The sequence below is a fragment of the Dromaius novaehollandiae genome, chromosome 22 (assembly GCF_036370855.1).
Source record: "Dromaius novaehollandiae isolate bDroNov1 chromosome 22, bDroNov1.hap1, whole genome shotgun sequence".
Lineage (NCBI taxonomy): Eukaryota > Metazoa > Chordata > Aves > Casuariiformes > Dromaiidae > Dromaius > Dromaius novaehollandiae.
Genome location: NC_088119.1, coordinates 7,484,970 through 7,501,950, shown reverse-complemented (window position 1 = coordinate 7,501,950; position 16,981 = coordinate 7,484,970). Strand labels below are relative to the sequence as shown.

Genomic DNA, 16,981 nt, shown 5'->3' with positions numbered 1-16,981 from the left:
ATGTTGCTAACAACTAGTGAGACCCAGGTAGATGAGGATGGGAAAAGCCACACATGTCATTGCCCAGCAATGACAGGCTCTGCGAAAGGGGAGGCTGGTTTTTAGCCTTGGTTTTGTTAAGTAAGGATGTTATGATTTTAAAAGCTCACCTTGGATGAAATGGCCAACCATGGAGTTAGTCTGGAGTAGACCGAAGGAAAAACAAAACCTGGATTCATAGCTGAGGTGCTCCCTTTTGGAGATGCACCCTCAGAGCCGGTTATTGAATTGAGCTGGACCAACAAGTGCCAGGATCCGGGTACAGCGTGTACTCAGCCTTTGCTCTTCTCCAAGGCATTAAAGGACGGGATTAGGGCATCCATGGACCTGTGAGACCAGCCTCAGGAGCACAAGGCTTTAGGCGGGATATTCTGATGGAGGCAGTTAGCAAAGACACGGAGAAAACACAACACAACATGGATTTATCAAGAGGTAAACCACGGTGGATGCCTACTCCCAAAGAAGGGAAATACAGCCGGTCAAAGGTAGATGGTCTTCAGCAGAGCATTGGATTGTTGCCTCTTGGGAAACCATTGATTCAGCTGGAAAAGATGGAGAAAGAAAGTAGCTGAAGCAGAAGGACAGAAACAGGTTGTGAGAGTGACCGTCGGACTGGAGCGTGGTCATGAGGGACGTCCTCCAGGCCAGGACGTGAATTGCTGGTGCTGAAGGGTGGCACCACTTAGCCACCAGCTAAGGAGCCCATGGTGGCTGCTAGCCCCAGTGGAGACAGAGACCTCTCGTAGAGGCAGATCTGCTGCTATCCACACGTGTATCGAAACCTGCCTCACGCGGGCGAAGCAAAAGGGGCGAGTTTGTTGCTTTGAGACTCTTTGTAGGTTTGAGAGCGCCTAAGAAGGGTCATTGCAAATCCTAAGCAAAGCCTTGCCTGGAGAGACCGACCTGGAGGTGCTGCCCGGTGCCGGGGGCTCTGCTTCCCGGGATGTTAAGGGATGCTTCTCCATCCCATGGGGACGGTGCTGGGTGCAGGCGCTGTTGGGTCCCGCCGGCACCTGCCGGGCTCCGCCGTGAGCTGGGGGCTCCGGTCACGCCGCCTCGGCCTCATCCTGGCCCCCGAACGGAGCTGGCGGGGCCAAGATCAACACCCACCTGGCAGGTGACGCTGTGCTGAGGTCACCGCTGCGAGAGGCGGCCGGCTCCGCTCCGCTCTCCTCTCCTCTCCCCCCGTGCCGGGAGCTGGAGCGGGCCGCAGCCACGTTGCTCCCCGCCGGGCAGGAAGGGCCCGGGGGGCCACGGCCGCCCGCGCTGCTCCTCTCTGCGCTCCGCTTCTTCCCGGGGCATCGGCCCCTGCCGCAAGAGGAGCCCAGCGGGAAAGCGAGAGGGGCGTTTTCCCGGGGAATGCGCTGCTGCAGGACGCGGGAGGCCGGGACAGAAAGGCACGTGAAGAGGGAAACTGTGCAAGGAGCATCGTTTGCCAGTTGTTTTATTTTTTCCTCCTGGAAAGGCCACAAACCCTCCAGCTTTTGCACCGAGGCTGGGCTCCAAGGACCTGCTCCGGGGCCGAGGTGGCCCCGGCTGGCTCCACGTGCTGGACGCAGACCGGGAGCCGCAGGGAAGCTCAGCGCCCGGGCGATGCCGACGGGCCCCTGCGCTCGCTTCCTCCAACCTCCGAGGGCTCCGCGGGGGGAGGAAGAGCCCGGCGGCAGCGGCCGAGGCCCCACGGCACCAGGGCCGGGCTGCACCGCGTGCATTCACACCACGCTGCTCGGCTTTCTCCGCCGGAGCCCTCCCCGGCCCCAGGGACCACGCGGCGGCACCCGAAAAGGGTCCCTGAGCGGGAGACGCCCCCGCGCCGGGGCTCTTCACCGCTCGCTCTTCTGCAGCCCTTCAAAGTCAGGCGAGTTCAGGCTGCGAGTAATTTATTGGAACCAGATGTGCTCGCTCAAAGCTGCCACGAGGAATTTCAGGGCGCTCCAGCTCCCGGCCCTTCCCGCGCCGAGGACGTGGGGGCCGGACGAGGCCGGGGGCTGCACTGTCCTCCGTCCGCTCGGGGCCCCCGAGGGCTCCTGCAAAGGCTGCGAGCGGGGCAGGGAGGAATTGCAGCCCTTTACAAGCAATTCCCGTTTGGGAAAACGCTTTCTCCATGACTCCAGCACGGCTCAGCGGAGCCGGGTTACGGACCTGGGAGCGAAGGCAGCTGGAGCGCTCGCAGAGGAGGAGCGCGCATCCCGCCCGGCGTCCTCCTCCGGCTGGAAACGGGGCTGGGACGCGGGAGGAAAGCAGCCACCCGGGCCACGGCAGCGGGGACGGTGCCTCCGCCACTGCCTTACCTCGTGGCCATGGGCACGTCCCCCGCTCCCGCACCCCTGCTCCTCCTCCGGCACCGCCTCGCTGCTCCCTTTGGCTTGGGAAGTTTTGGGGACTCGAGGCCTTGGGGGGGGGCAGGATCTCACACTTAGTGGGGTTGAGCCAACGCTGGAAAAAAGTGAGGTGAAAGGGCCGAGCCAAGGTGGGCCGAGGGCGCGGGGCGAGGGAGGGCAGAGCAGGGCCGAGCGCCTCGGCCTGGAGCCACCGCGGCTGCTCGAGCCGCGATTCGAGGCACCGACCTGCCTCGCGCAGGAGGCCACGTCTCCCCGCCCTCCCGGCTCCATCAGCTCCCGAGCACCAAAATTCCAACGCGGGGGCACGTGCTGTAAGGCAGCGGCCCGGCTCGAGCAACGGCAACAAGGAGAGAGGCTCCGGGCCGGCCAGGGCTAGCGGGAGGCAGCCGGAGGTGGGATGCTAACCTCCCGCTAACCCCGTTTTTAAGGTTTACCAGACTTTGGCTCTAAGCACTGAGCCCCCCCCCGCCGCCCCTCCAGCCTGCGAGGACGGAGCCGCTCACCCGAGCCGAGGTTTCCCCGGCAGCGCAGCCCGCGGCCCGGCACCTCCCGGAGCGCGTCGAGGCAGGGCGGGAGCCCGCGGGGCTCGCGCCGTCCTTGGCCCCGCCGCCTTCGGTCTCGTCTTTCAAAGGCGTTCACAAGCCGCCGCGGAGGAGCGGTGGAGGGAAGGGGAAGGCCAAGCTGCAGACAAAGGACGGAGGAAAAATAAAGATTGCAGTAAACTGAGCTAAGGGCAAGACGCGGGGCTGGGAGCGAGGAGGAGAGAGGCGGAGGCGGATTGGGGCTGGCTCGCAGCTGCTTGCCGCCCGCACGCGCCGGGGGCTGCTCCCCCTCCTTCGCGTCCCCCCGCCGTTGATGCATGAAACGAGAGGTTTCCTTGCAGGCGGCTGCGGCTCCCGCACCCCCGCCCGGCCGGCACAAAAGCCGCCTTGTGTCCAAGCCGCCTCTTTCTGGGTGCGAACGTGTCGAGGGGAGGCCCAGCAGCTCGGCGTTTGCTTGGCCTCTCACCCCGCCCCGGGCGAGGGCTGCAGGGGCACCCGGCCCGTTCACGGGCTCCTGCGCGGCTCCGCGGGCTCCCGGCTGAGCTGGGGCCAGCACAGGACAGAGACGAGCTGCAGGGCCCCGTTCAAGTGGAGATCTAGTGTGAAAATTCATCTGCATTTGGTGTAAAATGCATCTCCCTGCAGGGGACAGGGAGGCTGTGCCAGGCTCAGGGGACGTGTGTCCCCCTGCCCCACGCCGGTCTCTTGGGAGAAGCTCTCTCTCCGCCGATCTTAACACCGTCACCGAAAACCAGCAAGAGGTGGGCACAGCTCTTGCCGAGCTTTGGAAAATTTCAGCCTCTGTCCTTCCTCTGCACGTTTCTCCCTCCATTTTAGGTACGAGAAGCTTTAAGGCTGGGCTGCCTGAGCCAAGCCTGGGCAGCACCCAGAGAAACCTCCATCCTCCCAGGCCCACGCAAGCGGCAGCGAACCTCACGTCAACCTCACATCGAGGGTTTGCCGGATCACAGAATAAGCGGGGCCGGGCCCGTTTGGTAGATAGGAACTTCTTTCGTAGCATGACTCCTAAGGACAAGGCAAAGCCTCCAACAACGCAGCCCCACAGCAAGTCAGTGATTGTGCTGGCTCGAAGCTGGATGCAAAAGCCCACAAAGGTACATGTGACAGGGTACCTGGCCTGGGGGTTTCACTGCTGCCGCGCCACGTTCGTGACTTTGCTGCTGAAACATCGCCTCCTCCTCCTCCTCTTACCCCAATCTGTGTATCATCATCAAAACTGGAACGCCAGACACGAAAGCGATCAGCTGCAGCCGCACGCAGGGAGCCAAATTGTTCTTGGTGTTCGGTTTCACACTTAACTGAAAACTCCCTTCAATTTCCAGTGAAGCAAGGCTGACGTCAGGTTTGCCGAGGAGCAGAGAAACCCTTATCCGTAGCAACTCTTCCTCCAAAGGAATCAGCCCCTTGCTGGCAGAGGCCGCCTGCGCCGTGCAGTAGCAGCACCTCGCACTGAGGCTGCGACATGCTGCCGGAGGATCCGGGCCCGGGAGCTGGTGCTGCCTAGTTATTTGCCCAGATAGATGCAAACTCCACATCTTTAGCTGCCAAGGTCCTTCTTGATTTTCTATTATATGTTTTAAAAATTGACACGACTCAGCCCTAAGAAGCTAAAGGAGTTGAGCCTGTCACGTGCAGCACGGCCTTTCTGTGCCCCTCAAACCAGGGCCTCAGGCTCCTGCGGGCCAGGGATCGAGCGGCAGGTCCAGCCAGGGCAGAAGGGGAGTTTAACAAGAATGTGCATCAACAGACACAAAAGGGTTTCTCTCTATCCCAAACACATACAGCTTCTGAACTTAAAAACTAGGGACAAACCCAGCTTTGATGTCTTTCTCCACGTTCCAGAACCAGATCAGTGTCAGTAATTAAGCAAGACGCAGTAATTGGCAACAATAGCCCAAGAGCCCAGTGAGCGATTCCCCCCTCTGATGCAAAGGTCTCACTGCTCTGAGCTGTCCGAAAGCCACCTCGGTCCTTCCCGATCTCCTCCTGCGACCTGGGCGCAGTCAGCGCAAGAAAGCTCGTGCCAGGACTACAAACAGCAAAAGAGTCAAGCAAATCAGTTTCTTAAAACTTATTTTAATATCCATGTCTCATCTGTTGGGTAGAGCCAAAACAGTCTGGCCTGGTTTTTAAGTTACAAATTCTTCATACACTTTTCTTTAAGTAAATGAACAGTGTGGCGATAGGGTCTGTTATCGGAAGTGAAACCCATATTAACGAGGAAGGTGTCGCAGCCAGAATTCTACCAGGGTTCTCCACTGCTATTAGCACCGGACAAGGCTACCGCTGTCCACAGGCCCCTGAATGGGTGTCGCACAGCAGGAATAAATGCATCTGACACAAAACTAATCACACCCACAGAGATAGCACACACTTATGTCCAAGAAACGACCGGACCGGGATACAAAAGAAAAAAAAATAAACCCTTTTAGAATTCTCCCCTATGTGGATAGACACCAAATAATAGGTTTCAGCAAACAGGATGAAGCATCAACCCTGATTTTGCCTGACAGAGGCTGAATAGACATGTTGAAGCACTGCTCGCTAAACAGTTAACTTCTAGAATAGACCAGCAGGGATGGAAAGGGCTAAGAAATTATGGCTGAGGATTTAAAGATGCAGTATTTCTTTTGTTTGTTTAAAACACTACGGCTTAAAGACCACCTTAATGCAGCTGCAAGTGAACACATCCAATTAAAAGCCCAAGAGTCGCTACAAAAATAGTAATAAAAATCAAAGCAGCAGAGTTCTGCACTTCCCAGGTCCAGAGTTCAATTTCACCAGATTCCTCAATTTTTCAGTTAACCACAGGTTCCCGAACAGGTTAAGCGCACTGTTTGCAGACAAGGGCTTACGATAAGGCAGACGAGTGGTAGTTCTCTCGGAAAGGGCGTAACGGAGAACATCGCTTGCCACAAGAACGCCATTCGGGTACCGACTGCCCAAAAAACGCCACGCGCTGTGACCGCAGGTACAGTCCTGGAGGTGCTGCAGAGAGAACAGTCCACAACAGGCCTGGGGGCTGGATTAAGAAGCGCGCACAGTGTAACTTGCTCTTAAGCAATGCCCTGAACCGCGGCAGTGCACCGCTCAGCTCCCTCCCGAGGCAGACCTCGCTCTTGAACACTGCATCTTTAAATAATTCTGGCTAAGAACTCCTGCCACATGTTAGGAACACTCCAACCTGGCTGCCACATGTTCAAGTGCTGTGCTTTCTGTCTGTGTTTTCAGTCTTCCTCCAACGTGGGGGGAAAAAGGAGGCACAGTAGGGACAGGAGGCTTGTGTTTCACAGCAGGCAGACTCCCGCTGGAGGTGCCAGGCCCCTTGAGCAGATTACAGAAGGGAAGACGAAAAATAATTAGGGCATTTGTTCCCTTCTAGAACGCATCTCCTTCCCCCTCATTTATGGTCTGATGCAGCGATGTCAGCAAGTTTGGAAAGTCAGCAACTTTTAAAAGGAAAGTGTTAAGAGAGAGAGGAAGCTTCCCTGCCAAGTCACCTAATTGAGAAGAGCAGACGAGTCTTCAGCTTCGGATTTTTATAATGTTAACAAGATATGTACAGTACTGCATGAGCACAGATCACGCGGGTGATCAACTGAGCTGTGCTGATTCCTTCCCATTTGCTGCCTGCCTTTTCAATAGTCAACAGGTATCATGATCACAAGAGCAAAGAGCACTTCATGAACATATCAGGGTGTGTTTTCAAAAAGAAGGAAAAAAAAGAAAAAGAAAAGGAAAAAAACCCCAGCACTTCAAATAAATTAAAAAGGTGCAACCGTTGAGAGAGCTGTGAAGCAGCAGCTGAAAACCTCATGGCAATCTGAGCTGTGATCCAACCTGATCACAAGAGATCTATGCAGGCCTGTTCTATTGGCTTCATCTCCCTCCTTCGAAGGTGAGTTATTCGTAAGAGGCCACCCCAAGGGAGCAGAAAGCTGCACCATCCGTAGAATGGACACTGCCGTGTACCTGCTAATAAGGGTTTCACTTTGAGACCAGAAAACTGTTTTCTTCCAAAAAATTGTTATTTTAAAAAACTGAAATTAATTAGGGGTAAAACACTAACTCTAGTGCCATGAACAGGCAGGATCAACTTTTTTCCCCTCCAAAGGGCAAAGAGTCATATACCATCCCCAGCTGAACCTTGGTGCTTCGAGCTTTTCAGGAGATGTTACCTAAACTTTATTAAAAGAAAAAGAACAATGTTTAAATATCAACACTGGACTAGCCCAGTCTTTTTCCAAAGTCCACATTCTTCATATGAAGCACACACCGCGTCCTGGATTCCCCAAGGCTGCATGTTCAGAAGTTCACAGTACATGGAACCATGTCTTTTTGTATTTTCTTGAGTTTCCCCTCCTTGCTCAGAGCAGCCACCCTTTGTGGTCATTTACCAGACAAACCTCAAGCCAATTCCTATCCACATGGCTTGGCCTAAGATGCCGAAGGTTTTCTTGATGAGAGTTGATGTTGTCATGCTCTATGGATGGAAAAAAGCAAGAGAAAAAAAGCACCTGGTACAGGTTTCTTGAGACCCTTGCAGATTCCTCTATTCCAAAGCTGTTTCTGAAAGTCTTTTTGTCGGTTTCTCAAGCAGTTTTTGGCCTATTACTCTGTCTCAGTTTGAAGAGCTGTTATTGGACGATCCAGAGGTTGATGCAACTGCAGCTCCAGCTGGGCTGCTTGTGGATACAGATTTGCGGATATGAGGCAGCAAGTATGGGTCACAGGCCAGCTGCTGGACATCTATCCGATCCTCCTTTCGGTAGGCCAAACAACGTCTGATAAATGCCTGCAGATACCCCAAAGGCAAAACAAGAATCAGCACACTGACAGAAACAGGAAGTTTTCTTTGATAGATAATTCTTCGGCAGCTGAGCCAATCTGACAACCCCAGTGCTGAAATTCCTTCCCAAGTGACTGCACAGACAGCCCAGGTCTTATGCCAGAAGCTCATCTTTTATCAGGAGAAAGCACGGGGAGAGACGCATCCTCCATCTGACAACTACAACACAGCAAAGCCACATACTATCTGCAGGAGGTAAGCACTAAACACACAATTCCTTGCTAGGTTTAGGGAAACTAAGAGGAAGGAACTGTCAGTGTGGATTGCTCACTGATGTATGCCGCGTGATCAAGCTTGCTGCAACAAGATTTACCTTTGCTTCTGGCGTGACTACTGGCTTTGGAGGGAATTGCACCTCGGTAGCTTTCAGGATTGTGTTCTCCTGCAGAATATCTTGTTGTGACTGGTTGTGGCCGAAGGGCTACCAAAAAAATAAAAGACAGTTGTTAAAGGTTGACAACAGACCTTAAAAGACCCATAACGCTACTGTTTATCATCACTTGACATCACCATTTTCCAGGCAAGCAGCCCATACACGCAGTGAAAGTGCTGCAGATTCCAACCAAATTAGCAGGACACACTGCTCCTGTACTTAAACTGAGCAAAACGGACCAGGCTGGGACATGTCCAGGGGTGACTCCTGCTCAGGAGGGAACTCCACCTGCTTCCAGACCTACTAGGTCAGCAAGAGGGTCTTAATCTAACTGGACTGTCAGGAGATTCACCCACCTCCGTTACTGCTGGGCTCGTTTCACCACTTGTCCGACTGACAACGCTAAGCAAGCCCAGCATGTTTGTCAGTCCAGGCATTCACAATATTTAGTTACCAAGAATTCATGAAAACAAGTATTGATGGAATCCTTATCCTGCCCCACCCAATTCTCTTCTGTAGTCCTAAAACACATTCAGATCGCCTTTCCTCAGGACAGTCACCTCCTCCTCATCCAGACTCTTCCCTTCCAAAAAACATCCTAAAAGCTTCTAGCTTCTTTGTAAGTAGCTCTTGTTTTAAAAGTGTTGCAGCTGCTGAGCAGTATCAGGCTCAACAGGCATTGAAAGCATCCTAAAGCAATGCCACATGAAGAACCTCAGGTGTCTGGCCCTGAACGACACACTTGTCCTGCCCTTAAAGGCTTCTGTGGAAACATGCCCAGTGGAAAGAAAAGTTCACAGAGCATTGCTTCTAAAGGAACTGCCATGTGGAGGTAAACACAGCCTAGTAAATTCTCCCCACCTCATTAGCTTGGGCTCTGTCCTGGAACTGATGGCAAGGAGACAAGGTGGAAGCAGCAGCTTCTAGTCTGGGGAGAAGGAAGCAGAAGCCAGGGCTGCCTCCAAAGAGTTTGGGAATCGCCACAGGGAAATGGGTTAAATGCCTTCTTACCTTTCTACCATAGAGACACTGATAGAAAATGACTCCCACTGACCAGACATCAACTTTATTTGAAATCTTTGGAGGTTCTTTCCCAACCACAAAACATTCTGGTGGCAGATACCTGGTTGGAAGGAAGAGACAACAGATCATTAGTACCAACTCCAAATACATTGAGTCATTTAACTTGGAAAAGAAGAAGCTTCTGCAGTCAGACATGAGCTTGGCCCTCAAAGGACCCAATTCTAGCTCTTTCATTCCCACTTATCTTTGGGCCAAGATCATCACTGTCTATCACTTCCCTGAAACAGCGATCTCGCAGGACTCTCCAGACCTCCATGGTCTAAGCTGGTCAGCACAGTCAATTTCTTTTCACCAGAGCACATAAAGTAATCCCAATTACTTTTATCTTTAAAACTGGCATTTGTTGTTGAAAGGCCTTGGCCAGCAGTTTCGCAATGGAAACACTCAGCCAGCGGTGAGGCAGTGACAACACTTGGCATTGGGGATGAAATACGGCTGAAAACTTCTTTCACATGACACTTGATCGTGAAGCTGTGACTACAGATAGTGCTGCAAGATTTACATCTTCTGTAAGATTTAACTCTATGGATTTTCACCATATTACACTGGAACTTTTTTTCCATCTCCCTGACCCATCGGTATTTCCACAGCATTCTCCACCTCCTCACCTAAACTGGTGTTAGATAGCGCCATTACGCACTGTGAATGGCTGCCAAGCTCCACTCCAGAGCTGGCTATTTCAACAGTGTGCAGCATATGCAGTTTTTCATCAGGCCCTTTGGATAAGAGATGGTTTTCAAATGTGTAAACACCAGTCTACTGGAAAGCAAAAAGCTGCCAGCCTCAAAAGGAGCTGTGCGTGACAACCGAATGAGCAGTTTCTAGGGTCTCAAACCTCCGATGTCTCAAGCTGTCACAGACAATGGCGGCACATACAGAGCTGACATGGATCCAAAGCTGTTTGTAAACTATTTTTGATCTCTAACTTGCAAGTGCCCCAGGCGACACTTACCAGTAAGTACCAGCCCCCTGCGATGTCAGTTCCATGCCATCAACAGAGTTGTAGCTGTCATCATCCATGATTTTGGAAAGTCCAAAATCTGTGATTTTTATCTCTCCACATGCAGTACCATTGACTAGAAGAATATTACCTAAAGGGAGGAAGAAACAACCTCTTAGGATACACATCCAGCAGGAAAAAGCAGCAACAAAATTGCATTGAACTCTGGCACCCTGCATGAGAAGACAAGCAACCTGCAAAACACAGAGAGCTGCAGCAGCCTGGAGCAGATGTTTTAACATTCAATACAGAGATTTTCAGAGAGAACTTGGCTCCCAGCAAGTAGTGGAACTTATCTGCCCATCCTTGAATAACTCTGTAAGCCAGCATTAGTTGGAGCCTTCAGATTATGAGCCCTACTCTCCAAATCAGCTCGATACTCATGCCGTTTTGCTCCCTCCCAAAGGGGACTGGTCCTGGTTCAAAGGGCAGGTCAAAAAGGGAGACAAAGGAGCGAAGTGCGTGCACACACAGGGAGTTATGACTCATTCTGCCCAGATGTCCTGACTTGCCCTGGCCTCTCAACAGCCAGAAACTCTCTCCTTCCTAGCACAGTGCTCCCCAGTGGCTTGCTAAGCTCAAAAAGGACAGTTACTGCTTAGGAAAAAGCCTTTTACGAATCCCTCAAGGATCAAGCAGTTCAAAGCCTACAATAAAGCAGCAGAATTGTGCACGAAGGCGGCGGATGAATCACTATTCCAGACAACTGTAGGCAGAGCTCTGCAGCACGCTCAGACATCAGCACAGTCAGCTGGGGGAGAAACAGGGTAACAGAAACTAGTGCAACAGCACCACCTCCCGTGCAGATTCCCCATGCTGAGGCAACCAACCGCACGGCGTATCAGTTACACAGTACTGCTGAAGTGCCACCAGCACAGGGGGACAAGCCAGGGAGAACTGTCTGATGAGGCAGCTGAATTTCACTGCATTAAGAAAAAAGCAAGGCAGCCAATACACATCACCCTAATCTAACCTAAGAGCGCTTCCATTTCTGCCCTCCCAACTCTCTCCAATGCTAGAAGAAAAGGAAAGCCTGTGCCAGCACTAGGAGAAACAGGGTAAGCATTACTGAATTCAAAGGTAGATCTGAGCAAACACAACTTGACTGCAGTTCACAGAGCTGGGGACCTACAGAGCAATATGAAATCAAACACTTCCAGGTCAGCTTCTGCCACCAAGTTTTTGAGCAGATGATGATTATGAAAACAATAAGCCAGAAAAATGGAAGCACTAGTAATTATGGGAACTTCTATGAAGCAATAACAGAAGCTCCCAACAACAGCAGAAAACAAGCAGGACACTGAGAAACCAAACACGGACGTTGGCGGTTCAAGCGCTCATTCTAAATAAGGAGGCTTCTTTTTCTGAAATGTTACTTCCTTATTTCATGTTGCAACTCTGGGAGACAACAGCCTTTCCCAGCATGTTCTATGCATTTCAGCTCTTTCTTGTTGCAAGTTAATCTTCCCAGCCAGGCCTGTCTCCTTTTTGCTGTCTGACCAAAGTAAACTTCCCTTAGTTACTCATAACCCATTACCTTTAATTAGCATCCTTAAACACATCAGTCAGCAGCACAACATACCTGGTTTAAGGTCATAGTGTATGATGGGAGGTTTGATTTCATTTAAGTATTTTAAAGCATTCACAATCTGCATGATAATGGATCGCGCCTCTTTCTCCGACATTAACTTGTGCTGTTTCAGGTAGAAGTCCAGATCATTTCCCTCACAGTATTCTAACACTGTACAAAACCTAAAGGCAAAACAGTAATTATCATAATTAAAAAACAGAATACTGTTGTTCCTTCTCTGTAAGGCACCTTTTGGTCAATATATTAAATTAAAAGCCCTCCGGCTCTTTCTACAAATATGATACTAGGAGAATGGTCCTCAATATTCAATAGTGCAATGGTCAGAGAACCCAGATTTAGTGCTAGGACCAGAAGTAGACAGCTGAAATAGCTGAGGCACATGCCCAAGCTAACTAAAAAGTGGGATTTACTAGTAGGGCATCATATCTGATCTAATATGGCACAGGGCTTTGTGAGTTAGCATCTCTGCAAAACCAATTTACGTAGAAACAGTCTGAGACATCTCTGCAGTACAGTCTACAGCGTTTGCATGGACATTCCCCGGACTCTACTGGGAAGCTTTATTAGACCAAATATTTTGTAGTCAGCGGGTCAAACTGAGTTGAAGCACACAGCAACATAACTTACGAGTCAGTATCCAGCGAAAAGTAGTCATATAGCTTAACTATTCGAGGATGATCCAGTTCTTTGTGAATTCTGTACTCTCTACACGCATGTCTGAAAATAGGAAAGTCTGGGCATTAGTCATACAAGTAACTTAATTCTGAGTTCTGTGGATAGAGCACCCAGACATAGCACTCAGCAGTCCAAGTTTAATCACAAACCCATGCACATTATTTAGACAGCTTAAGAAAAGGCTAGCAAAGGAGGAATTGCTCAGAACAGTCTTTGAGAACCAAGGAATCTGCGTGCATCTCGAATGCTGGCAGTACTACAAAATAACTAATCCTGATTAATGGTACTGGCAACCAAAGTAGAATAACCTCATAATAAATTGTTAAGTGATCCAAGATAGCTGAATACAAAAAGCAGCAAGTTCTAGAAAAATTCCAGGATGCTCAACAGTCCAACTTCCAAGCTTCAATTCCAGCTTAGCTTTTGCCAGGGACTTGTTGGGAAACGGGGGAAGTAAGACCACAGCTTGGTCTTTGAAGCTCTGTCGAGAAGGTTTGGCTGCCATTCTGCAGCGCTTATCTAATCCGCGGCATTAAGAAACAAGTGTTGCCAACACCAAAAGGCTTCCTGCACCTCCCTTCTAGGCCATGACATACATACATTCCTAATCAGCTGTAAAAGGACTAAGTATTCTAGGAAACAAAGGAAGGGGAAGGCTATCAGAAAGCACAATGCAGGTGTGCACTCGGAAGATGGGCATGAGCACCCACTTCCTACACGAGCAGAGTCTAGATGTCTTGGAGAGAAGCCACTTTATCACTTTCTTCCTAGAGCACTACTGCTGCTGTAAAACCCTGTGCCACAGTACAAACACAAAGACATGTGCATGCGTGTGCACGTGCACGTTTCAGACACTGCTAAACTGACCATAAGTTTTTCAAGTTACTAGGACTGAAACACTGGATAACCAAATACATCAGCATAGTCTGGAAACAGGGCCTTCTACTTTACAGCCTTACTTACTTGTGATAGTTTTCTTTCTTCTCATCTCTCCAGTTCTTATTTAACTGGTGTATTTTCACAGCTACATATCTCTGTTCTGTTAAATCAAATGCCTGCAGAGAGAAGAGCTGAAAATCAGTAGGAATCAAAACTTCAAGTTAATACTGCAAAAGCAGACAAGCTCCAACAAACCAATGTCCCCACCCAGGAAATCAGCATTACAACATACTGAGGGAAGAGCAAACCCACATTTTGATGTAATTGGTTTCGCTAATGAAACCAAGCAACTCTGAAAACAATTGAATATTCTGCGGTTGGATCTGACCTACCCAATGGGATCTAACTAACATTGCATTTATTGTGACATTTTACCACCAGCGACAACGGTATCACAAAGGCCATATTATCAAAATATAGTCAGTTAATCACACTGGGAAAGATGCTGTCATTATTCCCCCAAACCACCTAACTCATTTTCTATACTCTGTTAAAAAACAAAACAAAACATGCAAAGGATTTTGAATGCTTTATTTCACACCGGTAACTCAGTTCTCCATCTTAAAGCAAAATGTTGCAGCTTGTTTAAAAGCTGGAGAATTCAATGGCTGAACTGTATAATTCTTGTGCTGTTTGTCTTGTCCCAGCCTTTTGCTATTTAGGCTGCCTTTAAAGAACGGACCACTAGAAAAGTGCTCCTGGAGAAATGCAGAAATCTTTTACCTTGCCCGAGGCAGCAAAACTTTATAATTTACAGGACACAGGCAAGACCCTACTGTAAGCAGAAAAGAATAATTGTGTTGCAGAGGTTGTATCCTTACTCCTAGCAAGTAAGAGACTGGCCAAGACTCTGGAGAAGAGGGTTAGGTGTTTCTTTGTTTCAATAACCTTATTTCAACTCTTACGTGTAGTCATGTAAGAAGCATTCATATTCTCTTGCTTTTAACTCTGGAGCCTAGGCTCTCTACATAGCCAGCAGAGCCTCCCAAAGAGCAATTCAGAGTACCTACATGAGGACTGCTCCCTTCTTTCACTACCTAAGCAGTCCAGCCTCTCTGTTTAGATACCTAATGTTATACTGCATCAAAATCACAAGTCACCATGAAGCTTCCAATATTGGTATAGTTATTTTAATTCTAGCTGAATTCAATGGGAATTAGAAACTAGTGAGTGCAGATGGAGAATATTTAGAACTGGAGAAGCTTTAAGCATAACAGTCAAATTGAAAGCACAACCAAGTATCACAGGTCTTGGCCATGTAAAAGTGCTGACATACAAGTAATCCTCAGTTCCAAGAAAATCCCAAGCCTACACACACACCCAGCCTGCTACTTCAGTGTGTAAAAGGGAAACATAAGACAATAGCTTTCTACTCCCAGGCAATGAATGCTTTGCTATGGAATTGTTTTCTCTTTTGTTTACAGCAATGTTCAGATTTAATATGCTATACTCAGTAAAACTTAGCCACTTCAGTATTCATGCATAGCTCTTGAACAAACAAATGTTTTATTTCTCTGTCCTGGCAAAACTTGCAGACCTAGTGCAATATTTTCATAAAACATGTATTTGTAGGAAATTTGTAGGACCTCTGAGGACAAAAGCAGAACCTAAAAATCTCAAGTCCGCTGTCTAATAAAAGCCAGATGTAACGTGTTCGTTTCTCCCTTCTTCCCTCCACAACCACAGGCACCACTGAGAAAACAAGTGTAAGATTCTGCTTACTGCAATATTTCATTGCAGATTCAGATTATACCGCAGACTGATTCTTCAAATTTACCTTATATACTTCACTGAAGCCGCCTCTACCCAGAAGATGTAGCAACAAATATCTATCATTTAGCGTTGGATGGTCTTTAAATCTGAAGAGAAAAGAGGGTTTAAGAACACTGACAGTAACAATGCAATCTACTGCACAGTAACAGCTATTACACAGCTTGGAAACAACATTTTTACATTACGACCGAAAATTTTAAAACTGCGTTAATGAGTGCCAGATTTGACGCTATTTGATCACATTGCACAGATAAAAGACCACATAATGATACTGATGTATTTGGAAGCCTTTATCTCACCAGAGCTTCCAGTTAACCCTTCCCACCAAACAAGTGACATATTAAGGTAAAACACTGATTAAAAAAAGTATTTCCTAGTAGGTTTTCGTCCATGACTCCCACGTGCTTACTGTGAATTATCTTCATTGTGTATCCTTTTCAATTCCCTGATATGTAGATTTCTAACCCTTTCTAGCCGTTCCAACTCTGCTTGGATCTCTGCTTCTTCCTGTACAAGGAAAAAAAACAAAAAGAAAACACAATACCGCTTAAGACAATGCAGTTAGGATTTCTGCCTGATTTATGGAACTACAAACGGAATTCCACTTGTGAAGAATTTACTGGTAAATAACTTGTTTGAGAGATTAAAGAGATGCTCATAGGCAACTTCAAGAGTTGGGTGGAAGGTGAAAAGAACAACGTTAACATTAAAGAAAAGGAGATTCCAGCTACTATCTTCCATCTCAAACTCTTACAGAGCATTATGCTGAAAACTATCACATCACAAACTTTACAATAAAGTTTCAACACGTTTTAAATTTGCCTGTTCTCCACCCCAAAAATTTAAAAGCCACCTAAAACAAAGTGGAAGCAAGTTACAGCAGGAAACTTCTGTCGTAAGAGGCATCATTTAAATGTACAGCACCCTTCAGTGTGCAGCAGTAAGGTGAGTAGAGATCTGTTCACACCTAAGTAACAAAGAGCTGATGCCAAGCACATAAACAGTCTAGAGTTAAGAGGCAGGAATACCATAAAACATCCTTAAGTTTGAGTGGCAAACAGGTCATATTAAGACCAGTAGATTGCATCAGCGCAAGGTTAATGGCGTACTCAGTACGCTGTTTGGATTCTTGTCCCTCTCTACGTCTTCAACACTGAGAGCTACTACCACACCCTGTGAACGGGGAAGACTCCCCCTTAGGACCCCTCTAGTTTAACTGAGGCCCTTTTCCGCACTTTAAAACAGGAATGACTGATGAATCATGTACTTCGTGAAAGACTAAATGCTGCTCGCTTGCAAAAGGACTTTTCTGGACCATAGAGATGTAACGGTTCTTAAAAAGACTATCTTTGTTCCAGACAGCATCAGGTCTAGAAATAAAAATCAGGCAGTGCAAGTGCTGAGAGCCTCTGCCTCATGCAGGAATATATTATGCTCAGCAACTTTGTCCCTGTGGTTTGCACCAGCTCTGGTCCTGCACCTCCTCTGTTAAGGGCTCCACAGCTGTTTTTGCAGGAACGCAGCCTCTGCTGGGACAAGGGAATGAGGACAGCCCTCAAAAGTAAGGAGCAGGAATGTCACGATGTCACACAGGGATGGGGCAGTGTCCAGAGAGGATGGAGAACGTGAAAGAACGTAACAGGGTCTCGTTTGAGGCAAACGGGAGAGCAGGGCAGTGTGTAACTTGTGCCACGTGACCGTTTGAATACACTGTTTGTGCATCAAAATGGCAAGAGCAGCAAGTTGTAGTGCCC

The 16,981-nt window shown here is 48.8% G+C and overlaps 1 protein-coding gene across 5 annotated transcripts in view; it reads right to left on the bottom strand.

The window, feature by feature from the left end:
- Positions 1–5,000: 5,000 nt before the first annotated feature.
- TLK2 (tousled like kinase 2) overlaps positions 5,001–16,981 on the bottom strand; it is a 44,188-nt gene continuing 32,207 nt past the window's right edge. For all 5 annotated transcript variants that reach the window (XM_064524512.1, XM_064524516.1, XM_064524514.1 and 2 more), the window contains 9 exons: positions 15,637–15,734; positions 15,232–15,313; positions 13,479–13,570; positions 12,468–12,557; positions 11,832–12,001; positions 10,202–10,340; positions 9,178–9,289; positions 8,107–8,214; positions 5,001–7,739 (listed from right to left, as the gene is read on the bottom strand). In XM_064524512.1, the coding sequence (XP_064380582.1) occupies positions 7,566–7,739; positions 8,107–8,214; positions 9,178–9,289; positions 10,202–10,340; positions 11,832–12,001; positions 12,468–12,557; positions 13,479–13,570; positions 15,232–15,313; positions 15,637–15,734 (1,065 nt within the window). In that variant the 3' untranslated portion in view covers positions 5,001–7,565. The remainder of the gene's footprint in view (positions 7,740–8,106; positions 8,215–9,177; positions 9,290–10,201; positions 10,341–11,831; positions 12,002–12,467; positions 12,558–13,478; positions 13,571–15,231; positions 15,314–15,636; positions 15,735–16,981) is intronic.